The sequence below is a fragment of the Aedes aegypti genome, chromosome 2 (assembly GCF_002204515.2).
Source record: "Aedes aegypti strain LVP_AGWG chromosome 2, AaegL5.0 Primary Assembly, whole genome shotgun sequence".
In the NCBI taxonomy this organism is placed as follows: domain Eukaryota; kingdom Metazoa; phylum Arthropoda; class Insecta; order Diptera; family Culicidae; genus Aedes; species Aedes aegypti.
The window spans coordinates 378,635,944-378,656,910 of NC_035108.1; the positions used below are offsets into that span (position 1 = coordinate 378,635,944).

Genomic DNA, 20,967 nt, shown 5'->3' on the forward strand with positions numbered 1-20,967 from the left:
ATGTGTGATTTAATCTAGGTATGTGTGAATGAAAAAACACCTTGAAAAATATCAGAGGGGATTCGGGAAAGGATATCTTGAGAGATAGGGGTTCTTGTTCTATCGAGAATGTTTTCTGGAGGATCACCTAAAGAAATTCATTAAGAAATTTCGTGACGAATTTTTGCAAGAATCCTTATGGGAAATCCTGAAGCAACGCACAAATGATTTCCAGAGCATATCTATTTCTTTAAAAAGAATCGACGATGGCGGCGTACAGGTCTAACCCCAAGGTTAGGGTCGCACCGACGACTGTTTAAAATCTCACAGCTGTGGCGCTTCTCGTTGATAACGGGAATGGGGAAGCCATCAAATTCTAATTTGCTTCTCAACTTCAAAATTATTTTGTCAAAGCGAAACAATCCAAACAATGAGCTGAGCTGAATTAAAAATAAAGATGATCGCACACAAACACACTCTAGAGTCGTAAGAGTTTAGAGGACGTGCATTGACAGCTGACTGAGTCATGTCTCCACAACTCGATATCGGTTCCGATCCGATCGGTTCTCAGATTCTGTGCTTCGTCGTCAATGACCTTACGCGCGGCACGAACGGCCAGTGAACGGTGAAATTCGGCGCTATGACATAAAACGGGTCAATAGCGATTTGCTTCAATTTTACACGATGACATAATAGAGAGGCAATTGCTTGCAGTAGCACCAAAGTGCAATCACATCTATATGGACTTTCTGCTGGTCCTTCTGTCTTTCTTACCTTCGATTGTACGACGATGGTCTCGTTCCAAGATAGGACAACAAAACAGCACGATTAATCCTCTCGAAAATCGATCCTGAGAATCCTCACCGAGTTCTTCACTTGTGTGGCCAAAACAAAACTTCCTCAGCTGCCTTATAGCACTTCCCGTTGCATCCTGTGGTCACCAGAACCAGAACGCACACTGATGGAAAACGAGAGGACCATCGAGGACGGAGCACCTTCCCGAACAACCTTTCCTTTGCAACACACACTCGGGAAACTTTCGCTCACATGCACTTCCACTATTCGGAGGGTATTCTTCTATCCTCCACCCAAAATTCACGGTGTGACTTTTCCACCGATGTGAGGTTTTTCTTCTGTAGGTACACTATTTTCACACTTGGGCGATCGGGTGAATGAAAATTTTCAACACACGCAACGATTTTGGCCTCCGTCCACAGCTTCAGCTCTTTTGTCGAAATCGTGTGTTGATTTGGCTGACGGATGAGGAAAAAGAAAACACAACAGCGCACCGTTTTTGTCTTCGAATTAGGCGAGGCAATTTAAACAAAACTATTTTTCCTACATTAAGAACGATTTTTCCTAATAACACTCATAACAGCAAGCAACAACACTAGTTAATTCGCTATTCTGCGAAGAAATCACAAAGATAACACCGATTTTCCCATCGTAAACCATCGAACAAGCGAGAGGAGCACCAATTTTACACGCGAAACGCGATTGTGAAGTTTTATTTTTGCAGTTTTACACGAACGGACCAAAAATACCAACACTCACACTCATCGTGGTAGACAGAACCAAAGTACGCAAAACGCAGGTATCAGATTGCCGCAAAAGTTTATGGATTAGTGAGAAAAGAAAACATGCAAAAAATAGTTTGCTTCAGAATCAGAACGGAAGGCTTTAAGCATGTAGTAATGTAACATAATTATATTAAAAAACAAGTTAGATATAAATTTCACTCGATCAGGAATTTGCTTGACAAACCAATTCCAAACAAATATTATCAATTTTTATAAGTATTTTTTTTGTGCTTCGGAATGCACAACACAATTTTTCAACAGAATAAAGAATGAATATCTTAAAATAAAATAAATAAAATCATAACTAACGCGAATGTGTTGATGACGTTGGTGAGCCAATTTACGGAAATCCGTTACCTGTGTAATAAGGTACTTTGAAAGCAGCATGCGAGCGAAAGACAGCTGCCCTTTTTTCTGTTTTGGTACAAAAGTAAACCGTAAAACCTCTGACAGATGACAGCTGGGTACTCGTGAGTTCTAGTGTACCATGTGAAAGTGGCTCGTTACTTAAATGCGTATATTCAAAATTTCGAAATAAAATTCGCTATAAATTAGACATTCGCAATGCTAAGAGGAAAAGAAGTTCATTAAATCTCAACAGCAGCAATTGTTTGTGATTTTTAATTTTTAATGAGTCTCGATGCAAGCTTCGTTGTTCCCAGGCAATAGACATGCCCTATAACAAATGCAACGATTTGCAGTACACGCAGCGAACTGGACTATCGAATTTCTTACATTTTGCCTTATGAAAGGTGGAACGATTATTGCAATACGAACGCTTTATGTATCGTTTTAGCATCACTCCACATCAAGTCGTCGATAGGCGTGTGGTGTACGCTCGGGCCTATCGATCGCAAGGTTCTTGGATCGATTCCAGGTTGCCACGAAAACGTTTTTTGTTTCCAAAATCTGGTTTCATAAGGCAAATTTATGAATTTAAATCCGATTTCTTGTGGCGAATTTTCATAAGGGGATTCTATGTTTATCGATAATTCATTTGCCTGAGTGTAGACAGGATGTCCCGGGCCCGATCTATCTGACAAGCCAATCGAGCCCTCTGTCACCATAGAAGATGGTGTCTCCATCATGTCGATAGCCTGGTTGCTCCAAACAATAAAAATAGGCTATTTTTAAAACGCAAACGAGACTAGCGTGATAGTTCAGCAGCGGTAAAAACGTGAGATCCGCGAGATGTGTGAGTTACGGACGAGGGACCTATTCAAGAGGTAAAACAGAAAGATTGCACGGATAAAAATAACACAGATTTCCAGACGGGACGCAACCAATGCAGCATTTGTTTAGTGTGCCCAACGGACCCATTTGATTTTGCTGGGAAACGTTTTGTAGCGTGTTTCAAACCGTTACCCAGCTTAATCAAAAGGAGCCGTTGGGCACACCTTTGTTTGCTGCAAGCGCCCTACACTCAGGCAAATTAATTACCGAATTTCATAAATTTTCCCTTATGAAGCATTGAAAAATCTATAAAAACCTATTTCAGAAGGCTAATATGGATTTCATACCGTTAAAATGATAGCCATAATTGAGAAAATAATTATATATATATTGAACTTATACAAATTTCATTGCATGCCTTCCCGCATAATCATGAACCATATTAGCACTGTTTCCAATATTGTCTACAACTACTTCAAACAATATCTGAACCATTCCGAACAACATCCAGATTAACAATATACCCACAGTACCACAGACTGTTTTGCCAGTATGGGAAACGGTAATCAGCCAAATAACAATGTGGGGAATAGGCGGTTAAGTTATGTAACCATAAAAATTCGTCGATTTCGTCGAACAAAATTTTTCGTTTACCGTTCATCAGATGGTAGACATACTATTCATTTTTCACTCAATCTACCACAAAACAGCTCTAGAATTGTAAAACAATATATTTTGAATAAAAACGTTTACAATTTGTGAAATTATTGGATTATGGTAGTCAACGGTATATTAACCCTATGCCATTCTATTTTTTTTCCTATTCATAATAATGAAACAAGTCAATTCGTGTATCTACGAACAAATGTTGTATTTATATGTTCAAAGATTAATATTGCATTGACTAATTTAAACAATATTAAATCTATCATAGTCGATCTCGTCCTAATCAGCGGTAAGAATTCCGACCACCACCTTTAGCTCGATTGTATTTTGTCTGTGGACTACTCCAGAAACTTTATTAAGTTGCGAAACAGGTTCAAGTTGAATTCAGCGCCTAGATTCAGCATTGGGGATGATATTCTGGTTCCACGATCCTTCGGCGCTGTTGAAACATCTTTCAGAAACTCTTAAAAAGAAAAAGAACATTGTCAACTCTGACTTCGATGAAAAATAATAATAACACTTACTTGTAGATATGTTGCAGCACCACTCTGAAGTCCTAAGAAGTATGCATTCTTTATTTCACTTCTGAAAACACAGAAACCAAATTAAGTACGTTGTTTTTGAGCAATTTAACATGAAATATCTTACCAAACAAGTTTCGACACTCGATTCGCAGAAATGAACACAAATATGGCAGTTTGACTGGTGAAAAATTTTCTCCGATTTCACAAAACGCACACAAGTGCAATATAACTACTCCGCGTACGGTATGTTTACTGTCAAACCATAAGACTTCAATGTATGTGTGACAACTTTTCATGATACTAAACAATATGCAATCATATTTGAATGTTTTGCCAAATTGTAACCATTTCCGATATAACCCACGTAAGTTTAGAAATAGTTGATTTATTCATAGTTTCCAAATATGGACTATATGAAACTGATTGATAGCAATTAGCTATACGGTAACCGTTAGCGATACAGTAGATGTAGTGTGAGATACAGTACAAAATCGAAATATATTTATAGTAACACAATTAAGCCACAATATTGGAAGCAGTTAACGTATGATTTATGATTTAAATGTTGTTTGGAAAATTTGCCAAAGCGTTTTTTGCTATGCGGGTTATGATTCCCATTGCAGTCATGCGTCATTTTCTTAATGATACCATATTTCATAAGGCTATTATGGATTTCATATAAATTCGATGAAAACCATAAGTGCGAAGTATGTTTCACATCATTACCATATATCAATTTCATAAGGCTGCCTTACGATTCACAGCTATCACTAATGTGAAAAACTCATAAGGTTGTGATTATGAAAATTTGTAGCATGAAATCACCGCCATCGTTGAGATCCAACATATTGCGTCAAATTTTTCAGAAGTCCAGAAAGGAAGTTCGGCAATGTACAATCGCGTGGATCCAGATAATTGGAAAAAGAAAATGGAAATGTAGATTTTAATAAACGGAGACTAATGGTCGAGTTGACGTCATCAAAATATTGTAGTACGAGTAATGCCTTTGCCAATTTGTTCAATATCTTTTTTGCATTAGGCTTGACCAACGTAAAATAGGAGCATGTGCAATACTACTTTGCTGCGTTTTATTGAGCATCACAACACGGCAAAATAGTTGGAAATTCGATTTCCACGCGTTTGCTCAACATTAAAATAAATTTCACCTAATAATGAGTAGGTGAAAGCATTGACATTTCTGTAAATACTCTGAATGAAATGCATTGTCAAATAGTAATTTGTGTCATAAAAAGCAATGTAGTTTATATTGCTGATATAAGAAATGCATCTTTTTTATTTCAATGTTCATAATGCTGTTTTATGAAATCAGCAAGATTCCACACTGGCGTGATTCAGATCAATTCATAAGGTGAATCAATGAAATACTTACCGATTTCTTGTGGCTAATAAACATAAGGGGAAATGATGAATATTCATAGTATTTTTGTCTGAGTGTATACGACAATCAAAGGATCATTTTTCGCATAATTTCTTATCTCACATTAAACACTATTGGTAGCCAAGTATGTAGCTTGTTATTAATAAACAAACGAATGGTTTAGGGCTTGGTTTAGGGCCTGTTCACAAATTTCATAACGCTGAAGGGGGTGGGTGGGTATCCACAAAATGTTATAGCTCATACAAAATTTTCAAATTTTTCATACAAAAAGTGTCACGAGGGGGTGCGTGGGTATCAAAAAAGGCCATTTTCGGCGTTATGAAATTTGTGAACAAACCCATAGCACGTTATTTACCAATGCCACTATGGAAATAATTTCTCTGTTGCAAATCGGTGATATTTTTATTTTTGTCTATTCATTTGCTTAAAAATAATAACACAGACCAACAGACGTAACACTCAGAACAAATCTCGATCAAATTCATAGTCACGAGGACATGTACGCCCAATGCTAAAAAAAAGTGTGTTTGGCCGACGGGCCAACAGATGGCGGTAGTGTGTAAACGTCAAACGCGAACAAAAACGATGCGAGCGCTGCAGATGGCGGATTGACCACATACCATATTTTTGAATCGACCGTTAAAAAGGTGGTCGATGGACAATGAAGAGAGTGTGACGTCTGTTTGTCTGTGATAATAAGCTACGCGCTCGGACACCAATGGCTTTTATGGTGAGATTGACAAGAAAATTATTCCATGGCTATCTTGAGTGAAGACAATTATCAGTATGGATCTTATTTCAAGATAATTGTACCATGGTACACGCTGTGAACTAGACTATCGGAAAACAGACATTTTGCCTTATGAAAGGTGGAACCAAAGACAAATTAGTGGAACGGTTATTGCAATACAAACGCTTTATGTATCGTTTTAGCACAGACAAACAGAACTCACGCTGATGTTCATCGACCACATATAAACGGCTAATTCAAATATATGGTAGGTGGCCAATCCACCACCCACAGCGCTCGCATCGTTTTTGTTCACGTTTGACGTTCACACACTACCGCCATCTGTTGGTCCGTCAGCCAAACACACCGATTTAAGTATTGGGCGTACATGTTTTCTCGACTATTATTTGATCGCGATTTGTTCTAAGTGTTTCGTCTGTTTGTTTGTGGTTCTAGCACTTCAAGGCGTCGATATGCGCGCCCGCATAAACCGGAACAATGCAACCACAATTTCCGAAACTATCCGCAACTATTTGCGACAATTTATGAACAGTTCTATATAACATCCAAAATAACAATAAACCAACCGTACAGTTCGGGAAATGGTATTTGGGAAAATAACAATGTGGGGAAAAGGCGGTTAAGTTATGTAACCATTTGAAAACGACGATTTTTTTGAACAAAATTTTTCATTTACTGTTTGCCAAGATGTTGAAATACTATCAATTTATTGGCCAATTTACTGTTATCAAAACAGTCGTGATAAAGTTGAACAATAAAGTTTAATTAGAAATGTGCACTGTACGTTATGTTGTTGATGTATGGTATGGTATGGTATTTTTAACGTATGCTGTTGTGGTTATATCATATGAAAATAAATGGTGGATACAGATTCGCATAAAAAATGGATAAATCAAAGTGCAGAAAGTTAATTTTTAACTACTTTGCCACATTGCAGCGCTTTTTACAGTACTATTGCAAACATTGAAAAAAAAAATCAATCAAACATAAATTTTCACACTCAAAGTTAATCCATTTTTCTACGCGAATACTTCGAACTAAATCAATAAAACATACATACGAGTCGAAAAAATATCTATCACAATTTAATTATCCGATCATATTAAGTACATAAATGCATTTTATAAGGTTCTGTCACACGTTCCGAACGTAGCAATTTTTATATATTTATTTCTATATATAGCAGTAAAAAACTGACCGACACTGTCACTATTTTAATTTATATTACACTATTTTTACCACTCTGTAGTAATAAAAACATCATAAACACTATTATTCATCACATAATCCTAAATTTATCATGCACCAGATGCATCATCACTGTAGCTCTTCGTTCGAGAGAAAACCTTCCGCCGAGCCGGGCTGACATGTAAAACTCTTGCCATACATCCCAGGTCGATGCTCGCATAAAACTTCCAGCTGAGCCGTGTGGCAGTATGAGCTTTGAACGACATCCGGCAGAATACATCACAATAAGGTTTCCAGCTCGACCAGTTCTGCGGATTCGACAGATGGTCAGTTGTTACAAAAATCTAAGTTACCAAAGTGATTACCTGCCACTGGTTTTAGTTGGTCCAATTCCATTTTTCCTATCAACGATCAATTTTGTTGCTGACAGAGCTCATGCAGACGACAACACAAGTCATTTTGCAGGCTGGTTTTGCAGCAATTTGATTGCTTCCAACGGTGGTACATGCGTTGAATTTGAGATGAGGAATTCAGCAAAATACTGTTTGTCACGTAATCGACAACAAGGATGTATTTAGATAACTTTAAAACTTATTTATTCCATAATTCTACTAGGATTTGTAAAATCTGTAACCGTTTGGTTACAAATTGTTGATTTTTGTTTTTATTTATATTGTTGTTTTTTTGGACCCTTCACGTTTCTTGTGCAGGAACAGAAGAAGTACCACAGGAGTGATAGGGTTCAGTACCGCTGCAAATAGGTTTATTTGCTACCAATGCTGCAGTATGGCAGAAAGGATGGCTAAAGCTAAAAATGATTGGAATGACGGCAAGTGGGAAAACTGAAATTAGAAAAAACGGCCATTGTCAATAGCTGGCCTCTTTTCTAATCAGGCGTCCGTGTGCTGAAGACGTGGTTTTTATAGTGCAAAAGTGCAGTGGTTTAATACCGATACCCCTCCCCCCTTGCCCGTAGCAGGAGCTAAGTGGGTGCAAGGGAAGAAACCTTGCTCAGGTAAATTAGCAACCATGCATAAAACGACATTTATGTCTAACTCCTCGTTGTCCAATAGGACCTCTTGTTCTTGTTTTGTTTCGCCATTGTTTCCGTCCAGCACACGGCTCGGCTTATGAAGCCATTAGGCTTCCGGGCCTAAATGTTAAGGACCCTGTCCTCTAGTAGGACCAACATCTCGGGCCGTTGGCCCTAATCGCTAAGGAGATCCCCCTCTCGGCCGTCCAAGGTGGCCATGCTACGGCCGGCCGATTACGTCTAAGAGGGAAGACGCCTGCATCCCACCGTCCAGCAACGCCCGCTGGCCCGTCAACGGACCGGAATACCAGCCCGTACATCCGCCTGTTTCGCCATTCCGGCGAGAGTTCCGGCCGCACAGCAGGATTGGTGTCGCTGTGTCGGCCATTCGTCCACCCAACAACAAACGGCAGCGGTATGTACCGGTACGAACTAGATTAGATAACACTTAACAAATTTACACTTAATTGAAAAACACATAGGGCAAATGTACCATTAGTGGTGCACCTAAGGGAAAACTGCTAAAACATGGTGATAAAATCATGAATTATATGATTTTAGCGTATCAATCGCTAGATCTCAAATCCTTCTATCATTCAAATGTATAAAAATCACGATTCATTTGAAATTTCCCTGCAAAAAGCCTTGCACCAACAATAGGAACACTGTTCCTTTAGTGGAGGTATGTTTTAAGAATGGTTCCTTTAGTGGCGCAAACCATTGATTTCTTATGGGACCCTCCACTATAGGTACTGATGCACCACTATAGGTACAAAGGAGCAAAAAATTTAAGCAAAATCATTGTTTAAAATAGGTTTATGGTTAAATTTCATGAATATTTTTCGATAACTTGTATCATTTTCACATCGTACATCATAGAAAAATATCACATAGCCATAAAAAAGTGCGAAACATGTCAAAACACACTACCTCCACTATTTGAGCTACCTCCACTAAGGGAGCGTTTGCCCTAACAACACGCTACAATTAGGAAATTTTAATAAATGTTTGAGTAACGTGAAAGTCCCCGTGTTAGTTTTTGTATTCGCGAAAAGCCCTTGATTACCCAGTAGCTAGCCGACCCTGGGATTGCCGGAGAGATCTTGCGTCCTGAGTTGGCCTGGCACTGTAAGTTTTCCCGCTTAGTTTCAAATCGACCGCTAAAACGTTCAAGCGGTTGATGGTTTGTCTATTCTTTTCACAGGCTGTCGAAAACATACACCAAAACAATTAACACAGTTTCATATTCATTATTAATAAATGCATGAAATTGTTATTGCATAGAACGATTTTTTTAAAGAAAGAAGAAAAACGCATATTATTAATGTTTTGGTCGAGTTATGTAAAAACGCAAATGTTTTTTTATTGCTCTGAAATTTACACAGCCAATATGCATGTCAGAGTCGTAATAATAATGATAATTTGTTGATGAAAATTTTTAAGCGTTACATTGAACGCAATAATGTATGTAACAGTTTGCCAAACTGTTGCAAAAAAGTAAGATATAGTTAAATGTCCCTGTATTAGTGTGTAACGAAAAATCAAGCCCAAACCGATGGACAAACTGTGATCTTACATTTCAACTATACTTCGCGAATGTTGAGCTCCATATTATCCAACAATAAGTGGACATTGCAACAAAGGATTACTGTTTGGAATACGTTATAAAAGTCATTTTATACAGTCAAAAGCTTTTGGTTCTATATTTTTCAACATAAAAGCAACTGTTTGTGATACATTAACATTTACAGTTAAAAGAAACATACTGTTTGGAATCAAAGGCAAACTGTATTTTTCTAAGCGGGCGTGATGTACGCACGGGCCTATCGATTGCAAGGTCCTCCCAAGCAACCAAAAGTTCGGATAAAAGGGCATGTTTTGGCTTAATCAGCTTACGTTTTAAGTAATTAACCGGACTTTACAGTTTATATAAAGTTCGTTTAAGTTCGATTTTTACCTTCAAGTACCAAATAAGTTCAATTCGAACTTGCTCTGAACTTTCAAGTTGTTGATGAGTCCATGAGTTACTCTTCTGAGAATCAAGTTCATTTAATGTTCGCAGTGAACTCTTAATCAGCGAGAAAGTTTCACTGAAACTAGATTTATACCAAAAGTGAACTACGAAGTTCACTGCTTAAGTACAATCCGAACTATTGGTTGCTTAGGCTTGGTTCGATTCCAGGTTGCCGCGAAAACATTTTTTGTTTTAAATTTTTGGTTTCATAACGCAAAGCTATGAATTTCAACCAGATTTATAGTCCATTTTACAAGACGAATAAATGAAATTTTGACAGAAGGCGGTGTCGTATCGTGTGAAAGTAATAGCAATATCATTAGTGTTGCCGTTTCGTAAAATGGACTATTGTGACGAATTTTCATAAGTGGTTCCTATGTATTTCGATAGTCCATTTGCCTGAGTGTACGTATACCACCACACTGAAATTAATTTTATTGTTGAAATTACTGAATCCATGGTAAAATTAAGAACTGCACCAACGATTTTCAACCGACTACACTATTCTGTCAACTCTACCAAAACATAGTCAACATCACTACACAAGAAAATGTATTCGGTTTATTTAACCACAGTTGCAGTATTTCTGACTAGAAACATTCTTGACTTGACAATTTTCCCTTTGTACTTTTGACCACACTGTGTTGTACGGTAGGTGTCACGGATTGAATTACAATGCTTTGTAGTGGATGCTACTATGGACATGGTCATATTTACTGCACTGCTCAGTGATTTCTACCAGATTATAGTAAACTTAACAGATTTTTGTAGTCGGTTGAAAATCGTTGGTGCAGTTCTTAATTCTACCATGGATTCGGTACATTATACAACAAAATTTGTTTGCGTGCAGTGTTTCATAAGTATTAAGCGTAGATCTCTTTAAAGCCCAAGTAAAAATGGTGCAAAAGTCAAAACTGAAAAAGCAGTTTTTTCCTTTTAAATAGACAAATCGAAGAAAATAAAAACACCCAACTCTTTTATTTGCCAAATAAAAAGGCTGTGTGTTTTCATTTTCATCAATTTGTTGTTTTAAAAGAAGAAAACTGCTTTTTCAGTTCTGACTTTTGTTCCATTTGTTATTGTCCATACGCTATTGGCGTATTAACTTCGATGGAGCTTACCACCATTAAAGAGCAAAATTTAAAACAAGGGCCTCATTAACTAAATATAATTCGCCACCATCGCAGAGCTCACTAGGGGAGAACGAGAGAAATGTCAGTTAAAATGTTTGTTTACGTCCAAAATTCAATTTTTAAACCCGAAAATTTGGTCACTCGATTATTGATCTATTTTTCATTGACATAATAATTTTAAACCATTTTTCTTGCGATACGCGTGATTTCACAACAAATTTACCCAGTAGCAAAGAATCCGGAAGTTTATCACCTATGTTGCCCCCTATGGGGGCTCAGATAGCCGTAGCGGTAAACGCGCAGCTATTCAGCATGACCATGCTGAGGGTCGTGGGTTCGAATCCCGATGGTCGAGGATCTTTTCATAAAGGAAATTTTCTCGATTCCCAGGGCATAGAGTATCTTCATACCTCCCACACGATATACATATGCAAAAATGGTCAATCGGCAAAGAAAGCTCTCAGTTAATAACTGTGGATATGCTCATAAGAACACTAATCTGAGAAGCAGTACCGATGATCTTCTATTTTTAGGTGATAATGGCACCTGCCACGTCAGAATGCAGACCAATGAGGAGGAATGAAAGAAATGCAGGGCTGTTACAAAAATCTTAAAATCGTATCCGCGACAATCGCGACTTAAGAAATTCGATCCGCGCCTAGGAACTTTAATCCGCGCCTCAAAAAAATCTGTTTCATTGACATATTTACTACTCATTATAAAAATGCGTAAGCGTGCTTGATCAAAAACTAGGTTTTAATGGTACTAAGTGATTATTTTCGCCTTAAAGTATCTACAATTGAGCAAGACAAATTGGTATACGGATTTCTATCAACACTAAGAGTAGAGTTAAATTATGAAATATGTTTAATTCACTTAAGTTGCGCCACTAGGCAGGAAATAAGGTAAAAAGCGAAAAAAAAATCAATAATTCTAGTTTTTCATGGAGAAAATCGTATTCAACAATATCACTCAAAATTAATTTGTTATCAACATTTCAATATATTTTTATGAAAAATCGTGCAATTTAATAAATGGTAGTGTCACTACAAGCAGAGAGGAGGCCTAGTTTGCAACTATACTTATCACAATTCGATGTCTTTGCATATAATAGGAGATGCAAAATGTAGTTATTAATGATAACTTAAAAAGAAAAACACACACAGTAGTTTTACATTGTCAATTAAAAGCATACAAAACCTTAAATTTCGATTCTTTGTCTCATCTAACTTTACACTATATTTTAAGTGGTGAAAAGATTGCCATTAATAAGATTAGATCGCCAACTGTATTTTTTTTTATGTAGGCAAACACCATCATATCATTAAAAAAAAATCTTGCAAATTTTTTTTTTTTGAGATGAGTTCAGTTAAACAATAAGTTTGAAATGCATGCCATTTTGAAAACTGTTTTTATTTTTATATAACTTCAAGTTCCAATACTCAATCAATTTGAGGGAAAAATACAAGATTGTTGTGATAATTTAATATTTTTAACAAATTTCTGTTTTTATGAAAATTGTAACATTTTTTTTCAGCAATATTCATTAGTCATTGGCAGTACATTAGACTATACATTTAAAACTCTCTCGACGTTTGATACAAAATGTCCAACTCTACAGGGCAGATCTGAACCACCTATAAATCAATTTTGATGAAATGTTAACAAGACCTTATTTATATATTAAAACAAATGAAATTCAAAATTTTAACAAAAAAAAAACGCAATAAAATTTTATAAAAATTGGTTTGTAAATTATGCGGAGCTTACTATTTTACACAAAAGTATTGAAAATGTATTGTATATACAGTTGTATTCAGAATAATAGTAGTGAAAGCCGATTTTCATACAAAATTCTCAACGTTGGCATGCTGTAACTTTGTTTTCCTATGAACAAAACGCATGAAATTTTGACTCTAAATGTCTCTTCAATTTCATTATCCTGAAATACGTCATAGTCATTAAGAATTTAGGGATGAGCTATATCTTGATTGACTAGCGACCCTCGAGAAAAAATGACTCCGATTTTCGCGACAGAATTTTATCCACCCGCGATTTTCGCGCTTGGCTGGCCAAATCCACTACAAATCCGCGAAAATCGCGAAATCCGCGAGAATCGCGAAATTCGCGCCTGTTGTAACAGCCCTGGGAATGGGTTACATGCTTGGCCTGATTCGCTACTCACCACACAGTAAAGCACATGCACGAACATGTGTCTATGCACGAAAAATCGCTAAAGGTTAATCTGAAAAATTTTGTATGGCGAAATGCGTCTAACAAATCATTTCTCAAAATTGGTAACTATTTTCGAAAAAAATATTCGGTATCGGTAGTATACGTAATGATGATGGCTATCACGCCTACCAAATATTTTTTCGATTAATGCTTTCATTCACGGGAAATTTGAAGTTGGATGCCTTTCCTCAAACAAAATAAATCGAGAAAACTTCTGCTGATCAACTGTGGACAAGATCAAAGCAGGTAATCCATTGATGGTGCATTAAACTGGCTCCCGCAGTAGACCTTATATACCACTGCGTCTATGCCAGTGCATGCGGGAAGGTGTAGGGCTGGTATAATTTTTATGGCAGAGAGGCTTGCTGATTTGGTCAGGCGTAAAGAAAAGCGTGCTATAATGATGGAAGAATGGAAGTGTAGGGAAACGGTTTTTTTTTTTTGCCGTCTCGGGTTCTAGCAAATGCTATGAACTGTGATAGATCAGCTATAATATATTAAAAGTGGAAGACATGAAACATAGAACTCATTCCACTCCGCCCAATTGGTTGTTGTCCAGCCCTTTTTTCACCTCACATGGTCCCCGACACTACACTGTACTCCCAGTTGCACGGTTTACAATGTTGTGGAGAAGAAACTCTGAATCTATTAGGACTGTGTCCCATTTTCATCCTTTTTCTTCTATCAAATTGATTATCAACGGCATAATAGTTCTAAATCGTCGGTATCAAATAGCTTTTCCATGTTTTATAGTTTATAGATGTCTAACGATAAGTTTGAACTATTCCATTTTGGATAAGGTCAGTTTTGCATAGTAATTTTCACAGTTTTTGAAGGTGTCAGCAATACTGTTTAAAATGTTGGTGCTAAGCCAACAGGCTAATTTTGAGTATTTAGAATGTTGTGTAAGCTTAAATGTGACTACTGAACTCAATTTTTGAAATCATACAGCATAAAAAAAGTTTTTTGCTCATAAAACCGTTTATTCTCAAATAATGTGCTTGTTTCAAGGGAAATGCCTATATTCAAACGTATTGGGCAGATTTAAAAAGTTTAATTTCACTATAAAATTACACGAGTTGCAAGAATTTTCACATCATATTTAGATTTAGGAGACCCGAATTTAGTAGATAGGAAATTGTTTGCGTCTTTTTCAATTTTTGATATCAAAAATAATTTTATAAAATGTAAATGTAATTTCACAAAAAATCGATTTCATAAACTGATAAAGATCAATAAAGTACTGACTTTGTCGTAAATAATTCGAAATATTTAAGTTCCTTAGGATAAGATAACAAAAACTTGTACAATAGTGATCAATTTACCCCCGATTTCGGTACCAAAGTCGATGTGTCGCGGTTCGAACAGAAGAATTTCTTTCACATGAACCAATGAAAGCTCGCAAACTTTCCATTTTTTTCGTATTTTTCATTTTTTATTTTTCTACTTAAAAAATTATAATTTGTTTAAATCCAGTATAAGTATTACTTTATAATATTTTGTTCTGTTTCTTCGTCACTTCCGTGAAAGTTGTGAATTTTATTTTTTTCTCTTTTTCTCCTGTCCGATTTTTCGTCGAATATTGGGTATCGCAGGATTTGGGGTTTCTAGCCGCTTGTTGTAACTAGTTCATTTTCCTTATTCCATCACGATGGTAAGGTATGGAGGATACTATTCTTCTACAATGGTCATATATTTCCATTTGTCCCGTGAGATAACAGATCTGCATCTCGGATAATATCATGCTGTAGTCATTTCTTCCACCCTCCTAAGTTGTACGTATTTATTATCTGATCTTCTGGGTGTAATGTTTCTTTACTTCACTGTATTTAAAGTGATTTGATAGGGAATGTTTATAGTGGTTCGTGGTTTGGCAATCATTCGGTCCCAATCGCTTATGTGTTCTTTGGACAGAAACAGGGTTCATATTGATGTGGTTGGTTTCTTCTGGCAACTTCAGCAGGGATTTTCTAACAACTTTCGTTTCTACATTAAAGTTTGTTTTTATTGGTCTTGTGTATCTTTCCAAAGATTAGTTTTCTTTATATGATGACCATTTTGCCGCTGTTGATAATCTGTTCTGTTTTCAATTACTCTCGTTTCACTTTGAAAATTTCTGTTACAACACAGTGTGGATCAAACCATCTGTTCCGTTTAAAACGATTCGTTCCAATTTGTTAATAACTCTTATTATGTGTTTATTTCTGTTATTCTTTTACATCCGTATTCAACATTCAACAGTATTTTTATTTGGTTTATTTGTGTTTATCTTGTCCCGTTTTTTCGTATAGTTACTTCAAGGTATTTTTTTTTCGTGACGTTTACTGTTGCAGCATTATTTTTCCCGTGTCGATGAATTTTCTATGTTTAATGCTTTTTTTCTGGTTTGAACTGCTTTGTATTTTACTACTAATTTTAATCTTGGTTGTTCCCGAGAAGAACTATTCGAAACTCTGGTTTATGCTAGTCTGGCATACCGAAAGGCTACCGATGTCATTGAATTACTAAGATCTTCTGTCAGTTCAACTCGCAATGGTTAAATATTTTTATTTGTTTTGAATGTGAAAGGAAAGATAAATTAATGCGTATCGAGAGAAAGTTAGTACGGAATTTTCTGGAAGATTTGTATTCATTCAAAGATCGCAAAACGATCTCATGTTCAGTATTTTTTTGTAAATAAAACCAAACAAAAAACGTTGTTTTTCAAACTACAACTTTTTTCAGTGTACAGTTCGTTCTAATTCTAGTTAAGTTTCATTCTTTATTGCACAATCAAACGATCCTGCCGCGTTTTTCAATCATGATTACATTGGTCAAAATTTCGTTTGTATTCGTCGCACTATATTTCACGATGGTTTTTCAGAACATTCCTTCTTAATTGCACATACTCCGGCCCTCTTTATGCGGTTGTGTGGACAACGGTTGAAAATTGCTTACATTGAAACCAATTTCCATTGCGTTTCACAAATGTTGTTCAGCGTCCAAACCGAGTTTTATTTTAACTGGAAATGAAATTCTGCTTCATAGCAAACACAGAGAAGAAATTGATATTTACAGTTATTTTTTCCAGTTCTAAGCATTATGCGGCAAGAGGAGTGGTTTAAAATTGGGATGGGATGAAAGTATTCTATTGATACACATGTTACATTCGTTCTTTGCAATTGTTGGGAAATTGTTACACAATATACACGATACAGTTTTAAAACTATAGTAAAAACAGAGTGAGCGTATTGTGTTATATAAATCACGATTTTTGTTTTGCTAAAACATACAACTTAACTGTTGGATGGATTTTTGTGTCAGTGTATGAGTGTTTTTTTTTTTGCTATTTTATCTTAAGATTTTTATTATGTGGCTTATTCACAGTTGATTATAGAGAGCTATAGTTCTTTCAACTGGAGTATGGGGAGAAAAAATCGTTTTTAATATAATGGATTATTCAAATGTAAACTAGATTAATAAAGAGCATTTCAGATCAGTGAAAAATAGAAATGTATCAATGAATACATTTGCATTGGCGCAAAGCCTTCCTTTTCTGAGCAATTCCAAATGGGATTCTTATGTTTTCCCAAAATATATCGAAGTCGTTAAAAATTTGTGAACTGTCTTTAAGTCATTTATCCATCAAAGATTGAAATTCAATTCATTTGTTGTTAATTAAATTCTCAACTTGTAGAAGTGCAAACAATTGAAAAAAATATATTGTTGTTCTCAAAAAGGGTTAAGTTATAAGTGTAGAGCTGAAGTTGATTAATTTCCAAGAAATTAAATTTCCTGATTGATTACTACATCGATACATTTCCATTTTGATTTTACTGATTCTTTCAACCCATTGGGAACTGAAATTGATTTCTTTTGTTACGAGTTTATGTTACGTACATTCCTGATATGTATCAATATTACCTAACGGAATGTGCAAACGTGCATTAAATTGATTTATAATGTTTTGCAAACTATATTTTTGAGATCATTGCTATTGTCAAATATAATACAGAGTAAACCGAAATATCTACACTTTGTTTCCAAATTTTAACCACGAAGAGACAAACCAAGAATCAACAAACTTATCCAAACTAGACCACACGTTTTCAACCATTGCACAACAGATTAAAGGTTTCCCATACACTGCATTCCCTCTTTGCTCGCTGTATTTTTCACAGTAATCTCTGTACACATGTCATCGATGTCGTCTCAAAATTCACTTTTTTGCACGCACTTGAGTAGGTGTGAATTAGCTTTGTTTCATAATCAACGACTTTTTGCTTGCTTTTTTCTTGTTTTTGTTTCTCTAACCACTAAAATCAAACATTAACATTCACTTACTCACTATACAAAGTTTGTTCAGTTTTTTTTTGTTATTATACCGCGGCTAGTTTTTGTTAGTTTTTTTGTTTCTTTCTTAGGTTATGGCTTTTCTGGTTTTGTTTCAAACCTTCATCACTCCGTTCTGCTCGCTAGTAGCTTTTGGTTTCGTTTTGCATTAAGTACGGTCTTTTTCCAAATCAAATCGATACAACTTGTCAAACGATAGATCAATGATGATTTAAACCGGAGATGTATAAAATAAACGTTCACACTAGACTTCATCGTTCAAATTTTTAAAATTGTCTTAAATTTTGGCAAAAAAAATCTCGTTTTTCTAATACGTTTTAAAAGCAATACATCCCAATTGGGACAGTGTATTTAGCCTAGTATTCTATGTTGACTGTATAGCCGAAACGGGAAATTTTGGAATTTGAATATAGGGTTTAAAAATGATGAGAAATAATCGAACCCTTCAAATCTAAGCCCTATAATTTTCATTATGCTGTGAAAGTTATACATTTTAACTTGCTTCTATTTTAAATGTTCGATAACTTCAAATTTTATTTATTTTCACTTCAAATTTTATACTTTTCAAAAAGGCAAGTAAGAAGAGACCTTATCCCTGGCCTCTTTTCAATGGGTGTTGTATAAACATTATCCTTTTCTTTCCTCGTAACGGAGGAGATAGGTGTGACCGGCAATAGAAGTTGTCATGCATTTGCATTACCTAACACTGTTTTTAAAGCTGTTTCTTCTCAAATACTTTTTCATGAATATTTGCGATTAGAACGATGACAGTTTATTAAACTTTGTTGAAATTTATATCCCAATCAGACCAGAAAAAAAGATTGCTTCAAACGTTTTACGCAATATGCCAAAATCGACTGAAAACATAAACTTTACTGGTCATTTATACGTTAAGCAAGAGCTCCAGTATCCAAAAGATACATCTGAAATTATGTTTAGCAAAATTTGCAGATCTGTTCAATTATTTTGCCATAGTATTTAAATAATATCACGAAGTTGTGTGTAACCTAACAAAAACATTCCTTCTCTTCTGGAACCATCTAAATCATCTCATCTCAATTTGAGAATCAGTTCCATCTTGGTGATGGAGTTTCCGGGTAATCCTAACTTCATAAATTTCGTCTAATAGTAATATAATTTCATCGAATCACATTTTGTTGGGTTTTCTTCCTTCGTATTTCTATTTCTGCCAAACTTCTTACGTTTAACTTTTAATTCATGGAGGAATTGAGAATACGACCTGGTAATTACAAACGGTTGTCTTTTAAATTCAAAACCGACCTTGTTCGACAGTTTTCGGGAAAACTTCAAAGAGTCTATTATTTTTGCGTATCTTCTACTCTAATCTTTGGGAATCACTACTGTTTTCCAATGGATTGGTAACGAAACAAAAATGGCTTGTGGTAATCCCCTTGCTAAGAATGTGTTTGTGTCTTGTATGGCTATTTAACTTCAATGTGAATTACTGCACTACTCCGACTGTCCGACCCTCGTAAGACCGATAGTTTTCGCATTCGTTGGTTTGAGAACTTTCACCCAAGCTCTAGCACAATTGTTCTTCTCTTATTTTTTGCTATTGTTTCGGTTTATGATGAGGAGGCTACTATTTGTAATATGGCGTTGAACGGAACACACACATACATCTATACGGTTGAAGAAGGATATCACCCTTCTAGGGTTTAGACCACTGAACCCGTTTCAACTATAGTGTGTCGGTTTGTTAGAATGATTGCTGCTATGGTAGTAGTGACATGTGATAGTTTCTGTTGTTGTAGGCTGAGCTCTCGTTGGTTGATGGCTGGGGGCGCTGTACTCTGGCCATCTATTCGGGCTGAAGTCATGTCGTCGTTCCCATTCAAACGACACTGGTCAGCTCCTGGAGGGTCGTCTGGTGCTGGTACTTTTGCTGCTGACCGGCAATCGACAGCCGGACAACAACCTCTCGGGGATGGCGACTGCTGCTGTTACTGCGTCAAGCCGCACCGCACGGCAGGTTTCCGTTGGGGTTCGAACTGGACGAGTTCATACCGCAGGCCTTCAGTTCGGTGAAGATCTCGGTGAAGAAGCCCGGTTCAGCGTTGATCCGCAGCATGTTCGAGGACAGCCGGTTCACGATCAGCAGACACCTGGAATGTAAGATGAAAGGTCTATAACTTTGTACATAAAGATTAAAAACAGCAAATCGCAAACAATGTGCTAAATTCGCGATTCTTTGTATTTTATATTATTACAAATTGCAAAAACAACAACTGTCTTTCCACTTCATATTCTTTGTGATTTCGCTAGATCTTCACTCTAAACTATGTGAACATGGTGAAATTTTGACATTTTTCAAAGAATAATTTCATTTTTTAAAAGTTTTTCAAATTTGAAATTTAAGGAATATACCATGTTTGTCATCTGACGGCTATGAAAAAAATGATGATAAATTTTCGAGCTATTTAGTGGAATATCTATAAATAAACGAAAACCGAATTTACTACGAAATGTATCATTTAATTCCACTAGAGTATGTAGCCTTTGATAGATACGCGTACTTTGACCTCTGCTGTAAGGCCGTCTTCAGTATCTAGGACTCGACGTTTTTTATCTAAATTGTTGAATTCAACCTGAAATGTTTGTAGATTCTACAAACATGATGGCCAGTGAGGAAGATCGAAGCGTGCTTCAAATCGGACTCGGAATGATTTTACTGCCGTCAAATTGAAAAAAAAAATCCTGGTTTTAATATCTATAAATATTAGAATACAATTGTTATGTTCGAAAAGTGATAGTGGAAAAATTGAAGAATGGATAAGTGATTTCGTTGACTCGTGTTCTAGGTAAATTGATCACTTTTTCACAACTTTTTGTCATGTTATCCTTTGGAATTCAAATATTGTCTAATTTATTGCGGTAAAATCAGTACTTCATTGATCTCAATCAGTTTATGTTATCGATTTTTTTGTGAAACAAAAATT

At 36.0% G+C, this 20,967-nt stretch overlaps 2 protein-coding genes across 2 annotated transcripts in view; both read right to left on the reverse strand.

The window, feature by feature from the left end:
- LOC5565300 (trafficking kinesin-binding protein milt) overlaps window positions 1–1,501 on the reverse strand; it is a 312,518-nt gene extending 311,017 nt beyond the window's left edge. Inside the window, exon 1 of the mRNA XM_021846826.1 lies at window positions 754–1,501. The gene's annotated coding sequence lies outside the window, so the exon portion shown is untranslated. The remainder of the gene's footprint in view (window positions 1–753) is intronic.
- Window positions 1,502–15,193: 13,692 nt separating this feature from the next.
- Window positions 15,194–20,967, reverse strand: part of LOC5565309 (cyclin-dependent kinase 5 activator 1) — a 114,890-nt gene continuing 109,116 nt past the window's right edge. The window contains exon 4 of the mRNA XM_001649607.2: window positions 15,194–20,133. Within this exon, the coding sequence (XP_001649657.2) occupies window positions 19,980–20,133 (154 nt within the window). The 3' untranslated portion in view covers window positions 15,194–19,979. The remainder of the gene's footprint in view (window positions 20,134–20,967) is intronic.